Raw genomic sequence first — 12713 nt, forward strand, 5'->3', positions numbered from 1 at the left:
AAAATGGGATCTGCTGGGAGCACATTGAGGTGCTGTCATGGCCCTGGGCACAGCCAGTAGCATGGGGACATCTGGTGGCTGTGCAGCCCAGGACAGGGTTGGGTGCCAGCTACCCCATGGCCTGTTCCTCTGCTCCTGTCTGGCACCATAAGGGATGTATGGTTTGTATTGAGTTCCTTGGAGTGTGAGCACTGACCTGATGTCTCCCTGCTCTCTTCCAGATTCCAAGGGATCCCTGGAGCCACACAAACCGGGTGAGTGCCTAGCAGACAGAGCAGTTTCACCCCGTCTCCTAAATGCCAGCAAATCCCCCCCAAAAGAGGAACACTTAATGGCCATGGGGGGGTGAAGACTGCTGTGGGGGTGACTGGAAGCAGGGTGTGAGAGCTGCAGAAGTGTGCTGCAGCCCTGGGCCTGGTGGCTGCAGTTGTGGGGGTGTCGAAAGGAAGGAAAGCTTTAAAAATGCCCATTGCTTATGTGTGCATCTTCTCTTGCAGTGAAAGGCAAGAAGAAGCTGAGGATAACATGTCCTCCCATCAAGCAGCCCCCTGTCAACACCACGTGAGTGCCTGCTCCTGCAGCCAGTTCTAGGAGCTGCAGTGAGCTGTCTCAGGCCATGTGGCCATAGAAGTGTTACCACACGCATCAGCTGATTGGGGTTTTTCAACTGGAGCTCTGGCTTCTCAGTGATGAGAAGGAATTGCACTTGTGCACACGCATAGATTCTGTGTGCCTCTGGGAACTGTCTGCTGGGCAAGGACCTGCAGCAGGAGCAGGGGTGAAGGTGCTGGGTGCAGCGGAGTAGCCCCTGCCCTCAGCTGGTGGCATCCCCTGCCCTGTGCCTTGGCCTATGTGAACCCATGTTGGTGCAAGGAGGATGTGGAAGCCTTGTTGTTCCCCCCTGCTGTGCTTGGGGCTGGTGCCTGCCTGCATTTCAGGCACTGGGATTTCTCTGTGCCCTGTTTTCTGCTGCTCGGTACATTGTTATGCTGTGTTTGGGGGGGCAGAACCAGGGTGGCACTGCTAGGTTTGACAAAAAGCAGATGGCTGAAATTCCTCCTCTGTGATGTATCTCCACCACCAAGCTCTGCTCTGTCCAGAGAACCACAAAGCTCTGAGGGAGCAGCGAATCCCTCACTGGGGGCTCATCCTTGAATCCCCAGGCTGGGCAGGTTGCCTGGAGCCAGGAGCTCCCTGTTAACAGCCCACAGCCTGGTGTATAGGTAGAGCCCTGCATGCAGAGCTGTCTCCCTGTGTCTGAGTTTCCCTGGAGCAGATGTCAGCTGCAGTTTGCAGGGTGCTTGCATGCCCAGAGCATTCCTGTTCACACTGGTTCTAGGCCCCTACCATTCCTTTTCTCTGCACTTTTCAAGGCACAATGCAAATATTTGCACAGTGCCAATGCTTTTGCTGCAAGCCTGAGCACTTCCTTGAAGGTGCTGCAGTGGCTCTGATGGGAATGAAGATGAGGAGCAGACTGCCCCAGTTCCCAGCTGATAGTGTCAGAGGAGTTGAGCACAGGAGCAGGGCAGAAGGATGAAAAGGACAGTGTGTGCTTTAAATCCCATACTGACAACAAGGGGGAATGGGAAGCCGTGAGGAGGGGAAAAAAAATCCATAAAGGAAGACTTTTGCCTACATGGTGTTGTGCAAAGTGTGACGCTGCTGGCTGCTCCGCATGCCAGGCTGCCTGGAACAGGCTGTCAAGTGTACACAAATGACTCAGTGCAGAGGAATTACCTGTTGTTTCCTAGGCGTGTTTGGGGCGACGTGGCTGTGCTCTTACAACACCTGCCTGTCAAAACACGACAGCTGCTCCTCTCCCCGCATGGGGACGGTTTCATAGCTTTGATGCAGCCTCACCTCGCTGCTCCCTGGGCTCCTGCTGGCTCTGTGGGTGGTGGTGGCTCGATGAAAGCCTTTGGGAGTGTTTGGAGGGGGCTGGTGTGCACCCATAACAACGCACTGTGGGAAGCAGTGGCCGAAAGCACCTGGGGGCACATGAAACCTGGCACTGGAGAAGGGGGTTTTGAGGTTGTGCTTCTTTCTGATCCCCTCTCTCCTTGCAGGCCGCCAAGGAACTTGGACTCCAGAACCTTCATCACCATTGGAGACAAAGTATGTGTTAATGTTCTTGTTTCCAATTCTGCTTGCCTCCTGTATGGGAGTAGCATGGATCAGGCTGCCATGACAACTTGTTAGATTGGATCTTTGTGATCCCAAGCATCCTTTAAGCTCCAGTATGTCCTCCTTGTGCAGCCTCATGGGATGCATCTTTGGAGAGGGATAAGGTGTCCTCAAGCAGGGGACCTTCCCCCTGTTGGCTGTGGGTTTGTGAAAGTATTGAGATCAGGGAAATAGGCACGTGTGGGTTGAGGCTTTGCCCTTAGTGGGATCCTGCTTGCTTGGCAGCCTTCTCACTTTTACCCAGTCTGGCTGTGCCCTGCTGTCCCAGCCCACGTCCCCTTTGTCCCTGTTGCTGCTGGCATCCCACCAGAAGCTGGGCTCAGAGCTCCTCTCCAAATCCTTTCCAAGCTGCCTGATGAAAAACGCTGCTAGAAATAGCTGCCGCCTCCTTTTTATTTCATTCTCTTGTTACAGGCTCTCCTGGGGCTGCAAACAACCTAAAAATACGGGGTGTTGGGTCAGTCCCATCCTTGGTGCAAGGTTTTAGGTTTTGAGGGGAGAGAAGCAGCCTGGGCTGGGTGCAGGGAGCAGCCCTGCTGCTGGTGTTGTGTTCTAGCTGTTGTCGTGTGTATTAGTGGCTTGGGGAGAGACTATGTGCACAGAGTGTGCAATGGGAGAGCTGCAGCTCTGCAGGCTGTGCCCTCCCTGCAGTGCAGTTCTGAGGGGTTCTGCATCTGTGCTCTGCCTGCCCTGAGATGTGCAGCTCAGGTTTGCTCTGGGTGCTTCAGAACAACACAACATGGGATGGAGGAGTGGTGGGTGCAAGGGCAGCTTCGGGTTGTGAGATGAAGGGTGACTGATCCATGCAGAGTAGAGGGTAACGGGGTGCAGTGTGGGGTTCTGTTCTGTTGGTTCTTCATCTCTGCAGCTGGGCAGGGCCATGCTGGTTCCCAGAGTGTGCTGGGAACTGCCAGTGTCTGGGGAAGCCTGCAGGTAAATGCCGGAAACAAAAACACAATGCCCTGGAACAGTCATAGAACATATGTCCTGAAAAGCACCACTGGGTCCTTCCTGGAGGCTCCTGCAGGAGCTGTAAACCTGCACTGTGCCTCTGCCCAGGGCAGCAAGGTGGGGGCTGCATGAGTCCCATAGTCCCATTGGATCCACTTCCCTGTGCCATGCAGCATACCTTCCTGCTGAGCTCAGCCCCAGACCTCCCTCAGCTGCCCACCATTCTCATCTGGCCCAAATTAGTGGGGCTGGTGGTTAGCATGACCACCAGCCTGGTAGCCCTGACTCCCAGCACGCTGCTGCCCTTCTGCTCTGGGTGCAGCACTGCTTCCAATGCTGTGCAGTGCTTTTCCCACCCTTTGCTGCTGCTGGGTCAGTTTGGCATCCCGGTGTTATTTTTGTTCCCTGGGACCGGAGGGAAGCTGCAGGCTGGATGAAGTCCTGCCTGGTTGAAAGGAGGTCTGTAACTTATTAAGAGCGATGAATGCAGCCTCCAAAAATAGCCCATGTCTCACTCCAGCAGTGTATGCCCTGCCCAGCACAGCAGACAATTACAGGGCAACGTGTGCTGGGGGGAACTTGTCTGTGGGATGTGCAGAAACTCACTGGCAGAGAGGCACACTGAGCCTTGGGCCTCTTCCAGTGACATTGTGCCCTTTGGCAAATCCCAGTCTCTAGCTTAAAAGGGGTATTCAGTGAGCCCCAGGGGAGCCAAAAGTACATCCATCTGCTCTAAGCATGGTGGGCTGCTGGAATCCTGTAGGTGCTGGGGTTTAGGCATGCTCTGTGTGGCTGAAATGCAAGCAGTGAACTTTGCCTTTACAGTAAGTGTGCTCCTGCCTGATTTTTTTTTTTTTTTTTTTTTTTTTAATTATATATATATATATATATATATATATATATATTTTTTTTTTTTTTTGTCACTTTTCTCCTTACAGAACTTTGAGGTGGAAGCTGATGACCTGGTGACTATTTCAGAGCTGGGCCGGGGGGCCTATGGAGTGGTGGAGAAAGTGAGGCACGCTCAGAGTGGCACCATCATGGCTGTGAAGGTGAGGATGGCTTTCTCCTGGTGGGGCAGAGGGGCTGTGGGGCAGAATGGGGACAGAAATGGGGGGCTTGTAGATTTGGTACCCTCCTGTGTCCCCATACAGCCCAACGTTGCACTTAGGTGGTGTCATCCATTATGGTGTTGTTTGTAAGAGGTCATCTGGGCATCTCTGAGGTCTGTGCTGGCTACGTAACTCCACCTACATCAAAACCTTTTTTTTTCTTAATATTTCTCAGAGGATTCGTGCCACAGTGAACACTCAGGAGCAGAAGAGACTGTTGATGGACTTGGATATCTCCATGAGAACAGTTGACTGCTTCTACACTGTCACTTTCTACGGAGCCCTATTCCGAGAGGTGAGAGGCTACTGTTACACAGCTCCTTGGGTCTGTGTGTGTCCTCTGAATGCACAAAACTGTCTCAAACCACCTCTGTTTCCTACCGCCGAAGTGGGCTGGTTGAGGTGGTACAAAGCCCAACTGTTGCAGGAGGCAGCAGGTCCATTTCCATGCTGCAGCAGCAGGTGCCCAAGCATGTTGGCAGTGGGCTGGGCTGGATTTCAAGCAGTACACTCTTGGATGTGGCTGTTGGGAGTGCTATGGGTGGTACCCCCACATCAGTGCCCACTGTTATGAGGTGCAGTGCTGGTATGTGGTCAGCAGTGGCTGCACCATGGGGATGTTGGATTGCCCTGGGTGGAAGCGTGGTGCTCCTGTCTGCCCCCACTGTGTCCTTTGGCTCCTGGGGGGGGGTTGGAGAATTTCCTATAGCTACTTTCTCTCCACCTGCAGGGTGATGTGTGGATCTGCATGGAGCTCATGGACACTTCCTTGGATAAATTCTACAAGAAAGTACTGGAGAAGAAGAAAACCATCCCTGAAGACATTCTGGGAAAAATGGCCGTGTCTGTGAGTGCTTGTGCCACCCCACCCCCCCTCGAGCTCTGTGCACTCCTCATGCTCTGTGGGTTTGCTGAGTGCTGAGCTATGTGTGGCTAATGGTGCTCTCCTGCTCTGTTTGTCTGCAGATTGTACGAGCTCTGGAGCATCTGCACAGTAAACTGTCCGTAATCCACAGAGGTGGGTGCTCAGTGGGATTCATGTAGTGTGCTGCAATGCCAGCCTTGCAGTGTGTTATGAGAAGGCTCCTTCCAAGTAGATGTGATGTGTGCCTCTGGAACACCTACAGTTGGGGTCTGGTGGCACTTGGGGCCGTGGTGGATGCACTTAGATGCCCCAGGCCTGTTTCAGTGGTGTATCCTTCACGCATCTGCTTATTTGATGTTCTCTTTCTCCTTTCTACATGAGGGGTTGGATATAATGACTGAATTCTTTGCTGTCTATATTTCTGTAGGCATCTCTGTCTCTCTCTGAGTACTGAGATGCATTGCAGGCAGCACTTAGGGATGAAATCACATACCCTTCTTGGCTGGGTAGTTCTGGCAAGGGGAGAGATGAAAAAGACCTTGCAAATCACTGATGGGCATCATAACAGCCAGGTCCTGCTCTTCATCTTAACACAGTTTGTCATGTACTTGCACACAGGTCATGATGGGCCTGAGACGAGCAGTCCTGAGAGCTTGGTTGAGTTTTCAAGGCTGTGTTTGGTACATAAATTGCTCCTGAGGAACTGCATGTTCTGTGTGAAGCTTAGTGTTTTATTTCAACTGCATAAGGGCCAGAGTGGGGGGGGAGGGTTGCTCCTGTTTTTTCCACCGCCATCGCTCCCGTTCCCTGTCACCAGGGAGTTCCTTATGCTATCCCAGGCCCCATGATACCTCTACAAAGGCCCCATCTGTTCTCACATGTTCTTTGTTGTAGATGTGAAACCTTCCAACGTGCTCATCAACAAGGAGGGACACGTGAAAATGTGTGACTTTGGGATCAGTGGCTACTTGGTGGACTCGGTGGCGAAGACAATGGATGCTGGCTGCAAACCATACATGGCTGTAAGTGTGCTTATGTGCAATCCATCCAGCCTCACCTTGAGAAGGCTGCTGCTGCTTAGAAACTGGTCTTGGCTCACCTCTGTGCTGAGGTTGAAAGTGTGTTCTGGGTTTCCTGACTCAGTAGTGTCCTACAAGGATGGGATTCCCCTCCCTGTAAGCCCTGCTGTTTAATAGACTCATAGAATCATTAAGATCACTAATGCCAACCCATCCCACCATGACACCAAACTGTGTCCCTCAGTTCCACATCTCCATGGCTCTGGAATACCTCCAGGGATGGGGACTCTACCACTGCCCTATTTGTGTCCATGTTGCAGCAGACTCTTCCTGTGCCCCCTTTCTTTCACAAAAGGGTGGAAGTCTGGCTGGTGCTGGTTGTGGTGGGTGGAATCATAGAATTGTTAAGGCTGGAAAAGATCACTAAAATCATCTAATCCAACCATCAACCCACCCTATTGGGTTGGAAAGCTGCTCTTGACTAGAAAATGCTGAGGCTTTCCTTGGTAGGATCATTTCATCCTCATTCCATGGCACTGGTGTGGGGGAGCTCCTGCTCCTGGGGCAGGCACCCTCCTGCAGGGATGATATAGGGGAAGGGAGTGCGTGTGGAGGTGATGTGGAGTGGGACATGGCACTCGCTGGTGCTTGCAGATGTAACCTCAAACCCTGCCTTTGTGGGGATGTGAGCTAGGGGAAATCTACCCAACCTGGGTTTTGGAGCCAGAGATCGGCTGTGTGTGGTTTGCACTGTGAAAACAAGACAGAACTGTAATATCTTCTGTTTTGCTTTTGCAGCCAGAAAGAATAAATCCTGAGCTGAACCAGAAGGGCTACAATGTGAAGTCGGATGTCTGGAGTCTGGGGATCACAATGGTAATGCAGAGGGCGGGTGCCAGCACTGTGATGCTGGAAGTGGGCTGGGGTCTGCGCTGGGGGCTCCAACTTTGAGGTGGTGTGTGTGGTTAGGAGCAGCCTTGCCTGAGGGGCAGCTCACAGCAGCTAACAGGAAGGGGAAATGCTTTCAGTTCCAAAATTGCAGCTGCTCAGGATGGTTCCTCTGCCTCCTGCAAGAAATGGATCTGTCAGAAAGCAGCTAAAGTCGTCTGGCTTGGGAGGACAAAGGAAATCACAGCTGCTGGCTCAAGGGGAATGCTGCCTGGGAACAGTTCTGCTTTCCAGGAGACTACATCTCTTGCTTAGACTATTCCCCTAAAGTTTTCCTGCACCTTTTTAGCTGTGACCTTCGTTTTGGACACTGTCTCCTTGCATCTGTGTGTGCTGCACAGATCTCTGACAAATATTCCCTCTTGGTATCTCCGTGCTGTGCAGAGCAGAGCTGTGCTTGCTGCAAAAGCAATCAGCTCCAGCTCTGATCTGAGGTGCAGGAAGCTGTGGGATGGGAAATTGTGGCAATGACGAAACCTGAGCTCTTCCAGCACTGGATGGGAGAGGGGATTTTACTGAAAGCCTGCCAGCCTGCAGCTGGATGGAGCCCCAACCTCATTCCCTCTAGTATCTTCCTCCTGGGCTGGCTTCCTATTTTGTTTACTAATTTCTGGAGGGGTTTGATTGAAGACTAGTCCTACTTAGAGCTACTGAGCTGCAGGGCTGATCCTAGCTTTATTCATTTCTCACTTCCCATCCCTTGGCCTGAGATGCCCAAGAGCTGTGATGGATTTTTTCCTGCTGGAATGGATGATGGAGCAGGGTTAGCTGCAGCGGTTTGATAAACATCATCTTAAGTTATATTCTAAACTTGCTTTCACTTGGGCTCATGGATCTCTTTGTGCCTAGGTCATACAGCCTGCGGTCCAGAGGGCAGGTTATGTTGAGAAGAGCACTCAGAAGCCAGTGCAGAAGTAGCACCTATGCTGCTTTGATTATCTTTTTAAATAACCCTGTTTTACATATATTTGTCTGCTTCCTGTAAATGCATTAATTTGCTGAGCAGGCCTCAAAAGGAAGTATTTTTTGCCTCTAGGTCTTTGTATTTAAAAAAAGGGGGGAGGGGGGTGGGAAAGTAGTATGACCCAAATTGAAAATGGTTTGTTAGGAGGGAGGCTTTTCATCTTGAACCTGCACTCGTGCAGCCTCTGATGTGGGGCAGCCCTGGTGTCTCACAGTGTCCTTGTCCCCAGATCGAGTTGGCCATCCTCCGCTTCCCCTACGAGTCCTGGGGCACCCCATTCCAGCAGCTCAAGCAGGTGGTGGAGGAACCCTCACCCCAGCTGCCTGCTGAGCGCTTCTCCAAGGAGTTTGTGGACTTCACGGCACAGTGGTGAGTGTGGCAGAGGCTGGGCTGAGCAAAGTGCAGGGCTGGGGTTGGCTTTGGAGCCTGTTTATCTCCTCCTTGTACTGAGCTGGTGTATCTGCTGCAGTGGGAATGGGTTTTGTTGCCCAAAGGGGTTTTGTTCTCAGTGTGACTCATCCAGGCTGCTTGGAAGGCAGAGGTTTCTCTTCCCGTTTTACCATTGGCGCTGCTCAAGTGTTGGTGGTTTCTGGCAGTGTGGTGATGGAACAGCCCTCTGGCAGCATCTGGGTGCCTCTGGGTGAACCTGGTTTGTGGTTTTGTGGGTTCAAGGAGCTGTTCCCCTCAAGTTCTCTCTACTTCTGGCCTGTTTGGAGGTGCCACGAAGCCCTGGGATGGTTGGTGGGAAGCTACCTCCTCTCCTTCCCAGCAGGGCTGCTTGCTTCTGGGTTTGGCAATATCCCAAATCTGTCCTTGTGGTTCCCTTCTTGGGTGCTTCAGGGCCATGTGGTTCAGCTCAGAGGGAGAGGAGTGGGTGCTGCCCGCCCAAAGTGAGGTGTGATTGGGGAAGGGGAAGGGGAGGTCCCTTCTGATAGACCACAAATAGGGGAAAAAAAGTAAGAAAAGATCCTATAGCCTTTTTTCTTTTTTTTCTTTTTTGTTTTTTTTTCCCCTTTCAGTTTAAGGAAGAACCCCGCTGAGCGAATGAACTATTTAGAACTTATGGTAAGTTTGGGGCCATCTCTGCTGGCCTTCACCTGGTACATGAAATATGTTGGAATAAAAGGTCCTGGACAAATGGTACAGCAGGACGCAGGGGTGATTTCCAGGCACACGGTGGGATGGGCGTAGTGTGTCTAAGGTACAACGGTGTATTGAGTTTTGTGGGTGTTAAGGGGATTCAGTGGTCAAGGTCAAGCTTTCTAGATGTTTTCTCCTTCTGTCCCACCTGCTCTTGGAGAGTTTAGGTCAACCACCCCAAATGGTGGTAGTGCAGCTGGATTTTAACCTGGAAACACCAAACCCAAAAGTGTTCAGCTTTAAGCTGATTTAGCGGAGGGTTGTTAGGGTAGAATGGTTAGGTCATGGTTGGACTCGATGATCTTTGAGGTCTTTTCCAACCTGAGTGATTGTATGATTCTGTGACATCCATGGGAGTCTGCAGGGGATGCTGCTGCTCACTTGGCCAGTGCTGTGACACCCCTGGGGCTGCTTTTGGACTGCTCCCTGCTGGGCCATGACTGATGCCTTGCTTCTTGTTGACAGGAGCACCCCTTCTTCACCCTACATGACACCAAAGAGACTGACATGGCCTCCTTCGTGACAGAGATCCTCGGGGATGACTCTTAACTGGAGCCCCACTGTTCCGTGCAGTCCCCGCAGCGGAGCAGATGCGGACTTGAATTCGTGATGGTTTGCACAAATTGTGTTCCTCAGCCCACGGACAGCTCTGGGCACAGCCCCATCGCAGCCTCTTTTCTCTTTGCCTGAAATCTTCAAGGAAGAGCCTTGGAAGCCAACACCTTCACCCCTTCAAATGCTGGGGGCACGGGGTGGGGATGGTGCCCAACCTTGGCACAGTCTGTGGGGAACTTCTGCCTTTCTTCCCCTTTGCTGCCTGGGGCTGGCAAAGAGAAAATGCTGCTGTGCTTCTTCCCCCTCCTTATCTGTCCCCAGCCCTTCCCCCAGCATTTCACCTGGTTCTCTGCCTCATGTTCCTGAGCAGCACTTCAGGAGGCTGCAGGGCTCCATGGATACACCGCTGTCCCCGCACAAAGCCATCTTGATGACAGCTGGGTGACCCTTCAACACACCCCCTTCACTGCGTGATCTACTGCTCCCCTGCAGAGGAATAAAAGCGTATTTCCCCCCCAGTTCACCCCACCACGAGCAGCAGCCCTCCCTCTCTTGCTTCCTTCATGGACCTTCTCCTCTGTGCTCACCCTGGGGCTGCATGACACTGGAAGAGGTGGGGATGGCTGAGCATCTACCACCACTCCTCATCCTGCAGGAGGATGCTGCCCCAGCTCTCCATCCTCTTCCCCCTTTGGGGCTCATGTAAGACCTCACACTGTGACCCCATCACTGCCTCCAGCTGTGGCCGCAGCTGCCATCTCAGCCCCAGCGCCCCACAGCCCAGTGCAGGGGCTGCTGCCAGTTGTACATTTTGTGTCTATATATAATGGACTTTGTAACATGTTTCTGGGTTTTACTGCACTTGCTATAAATTAAAGCCCTTCTGTGTGGGTGGGAGGAGGGAGGAGCGCTTCCTTCTCCCCTAAAGCATCTGCTGTGAGCCCCGCTGTGTTCCATCCACGTGTGGGACTGCAGACTGAAGGCACCGCTGTGGCTTTTTTATTTTTAATAGATTGAGTTTTCAGAGGGATTTTTTTTTCCTTTTCTAATATATTTGTGTGTGTGTGTGCGTGCTATATATATTATATATTTTTAAATCAGTGATGATGGTGTGAATGTCTATGTGAGCAGCAGTTCTGCTGCCGTGACCAGCAGTTTTCTGGCTAGATTTGGGGTAGTGGCTGAGGCTTTAGAAGACAGACTGCCCTGAGATTATTTCTTTTTTTAAGAAGAAATGCATCTATTTTTTAATCAAATCTTAAAAAACAAAAACAAAAAAACCCAACACACTTTTCCTGAGCTTCCTGCCCTGGAGGTGTGGATGTGAGGGTGCATTCCTGTTATTCAGGGTCCTCCCCCTGCTGAAGCACAGCGTTCAGCTGACCCCATCGCCCTTCACCTTTGTTATGGAGCCAGGCTGGGCTGTGCCTGGGGGCATGGTACAGCTCCCAGGAGAAGAGCTTAGGGTAGCTCAGGGTGACTTTCCCCTCTGTCTCACCCCGTCTGCTCAGTGCATGAGCCCGTAGGAAACAGCACAGATGGACACAGCACAGTGAGCAAACCCTGCCCTGCTTCGGTCTGACCCTTAACCCCTAACCCACCTTCTTGTGCACAATGATGTGGCTGATGCTCTCCACATCCTCCCTTCAGTCCCACTCCCCAAAACATCCCGTGCTCCCTGAAATTGCACATCACCAGCCTGCTAGGACAGCTAGGCAGCTGAGGTGCTCATTTGTATGCTTTTCCATAGTTGGTCACTTTGGATTCCTTTCGATTTGCTGTTAAGCTTTTGTTTTTCCTCTTTCTCCTTGCTTTTCTTCTCCTGGAGAAAGTCCTGACGTAGCTCAGAGAGCACCTTCCCTTTCTCATACTAGGTGATACAATGGTGAGGGGGGTTGGGACCCACGGATGGGGCTTTGCTGATCAGTTGGGTCCTGTCTGCCCTGTGTGCTGAAGTGGGTCCTGCTGCTTGTGCCCTCCTGCCATGCACAGGGATGATAGATCTGGTGCCCACCAGCTTGGGTGGGAGAGAATATTAGGAAAAGTTTCTTCTGTGAGAGAATGGTGGTGTGTTGGAACTGCTGCCCAGGGAGTGGTGGGGTCACCATCCCTGGAGGTGTTCCAGAAGCACGGAGATGTGGCACTGAGGGATGTGGTTTGGTGTCATGGTGGGGTTGGTTTGTGAATCTGAGACGTCTTCTCCAACCTGAATGACTCTGTGGTTCTGATGCAGCCCAGAGTCTCTCCAGCCCTGTACTGAGCACAGTCTGTACCCATGAACCCCTCCTTGTTTTCAATAAAATTCACCCCGAAGCACCCGTGTGCCCTCTTTGTGTGATGGAGCATCCTCGTCGTGTCAGGTCCTCTCACGACACTCAGGTGCTTTATACTGCTTGCAGTACTGGGGGTACCCCAGGCTGCGGGCTGAAAGACCCCGCGGAGCATCACCCCGGGCCGGGACTCTGCGGGGCTCAGCGTGTCGGGCTCACCCCCCGCTATTGGGGTGCTGCCGGCGGTGCGCGGTGCCCCCCCGTGTGGGGCAGCGGCTCTGGGGCTGTGCTGCAGCACAGGGTCGGGGGCACCGTCCCAGGGCCGCCGCGAGGGGGAGGCAGCGGGCAGCGCCGGGGGTCTGCGGGGCCGCGGCTCCTTCAGCCTCAGCTGTGGGATGATGAGAAGCGGGGGGGCTCCGTCCCATCCCATTCCCATTTTTTCCCCTTTGAGCCCTACCTCGATAGGAGCGGGGGGACACGGGTGGGGTGCGCGGGGGGCTGGGAAGCCCCCAGGTGTTGGCCCGGCGCGGGGAGGGAGGGAGGGGAGGGGGGAGCGGCTCAGCGCTGAGCTTGCGGGCTCTTCGTTTCAATTAGCAGCTTAATGGCTGCATCGAGACCCATTAAACATGTAGCAGTGCCTCCGAGGAGAGAACTTCAGCAGAAGCGGAAAATTCATCACACTGAGTTTCCCAATTAGGAGAA

The 12713-nt window shown here is 52.7% G+C and overlaps 1 protein-coding gene across 1 annotated transcript; it reads left to right on the forward strand.

Annotated features, from left to right (window-relative positions):
* Window positions 1-199: 199 nt before the first annotated feature.
* On the forward strand, window positions 200-9735 carry MAP2K3 (mitogen-activated protein kinase kinase 3; the record flags this gene model as incomplete). Its single annotated transcript, XM_079543114.1, has 12 exons — window positions 200-254; window positions 498-561; window positions 2070-2118; window positions 4077-4190; window positions 4426-4545; window positions 4981-5097; window positions 5217-5268; window positions 6010-6137; window positions 6933-7010; window positions 8276-8415; window positions 9066-9111; window positions 9652-9735. The coding sequence occupies 12 exons, from the start codon at window positions 200-202 to the stop codon at window positions 9733-9735; spliced, it is 1047 nt and encodes a 348-aa protein (XP_079399240.1).
* Window positions 9736-12713: the final 2978 nt, after the last annotated feature.

The sequence above is a fragment of the Tetrao urogallus genome (genome assembly GCF_951394365.1).
Source record: "Tetrao urogallus genome assembly, chromosome: 15".
NCBI lineage: Eukaryota > Metazoa > Chordata > Aves > Galliformes > Phasianidae > Tetrao > Tetrao urogallus.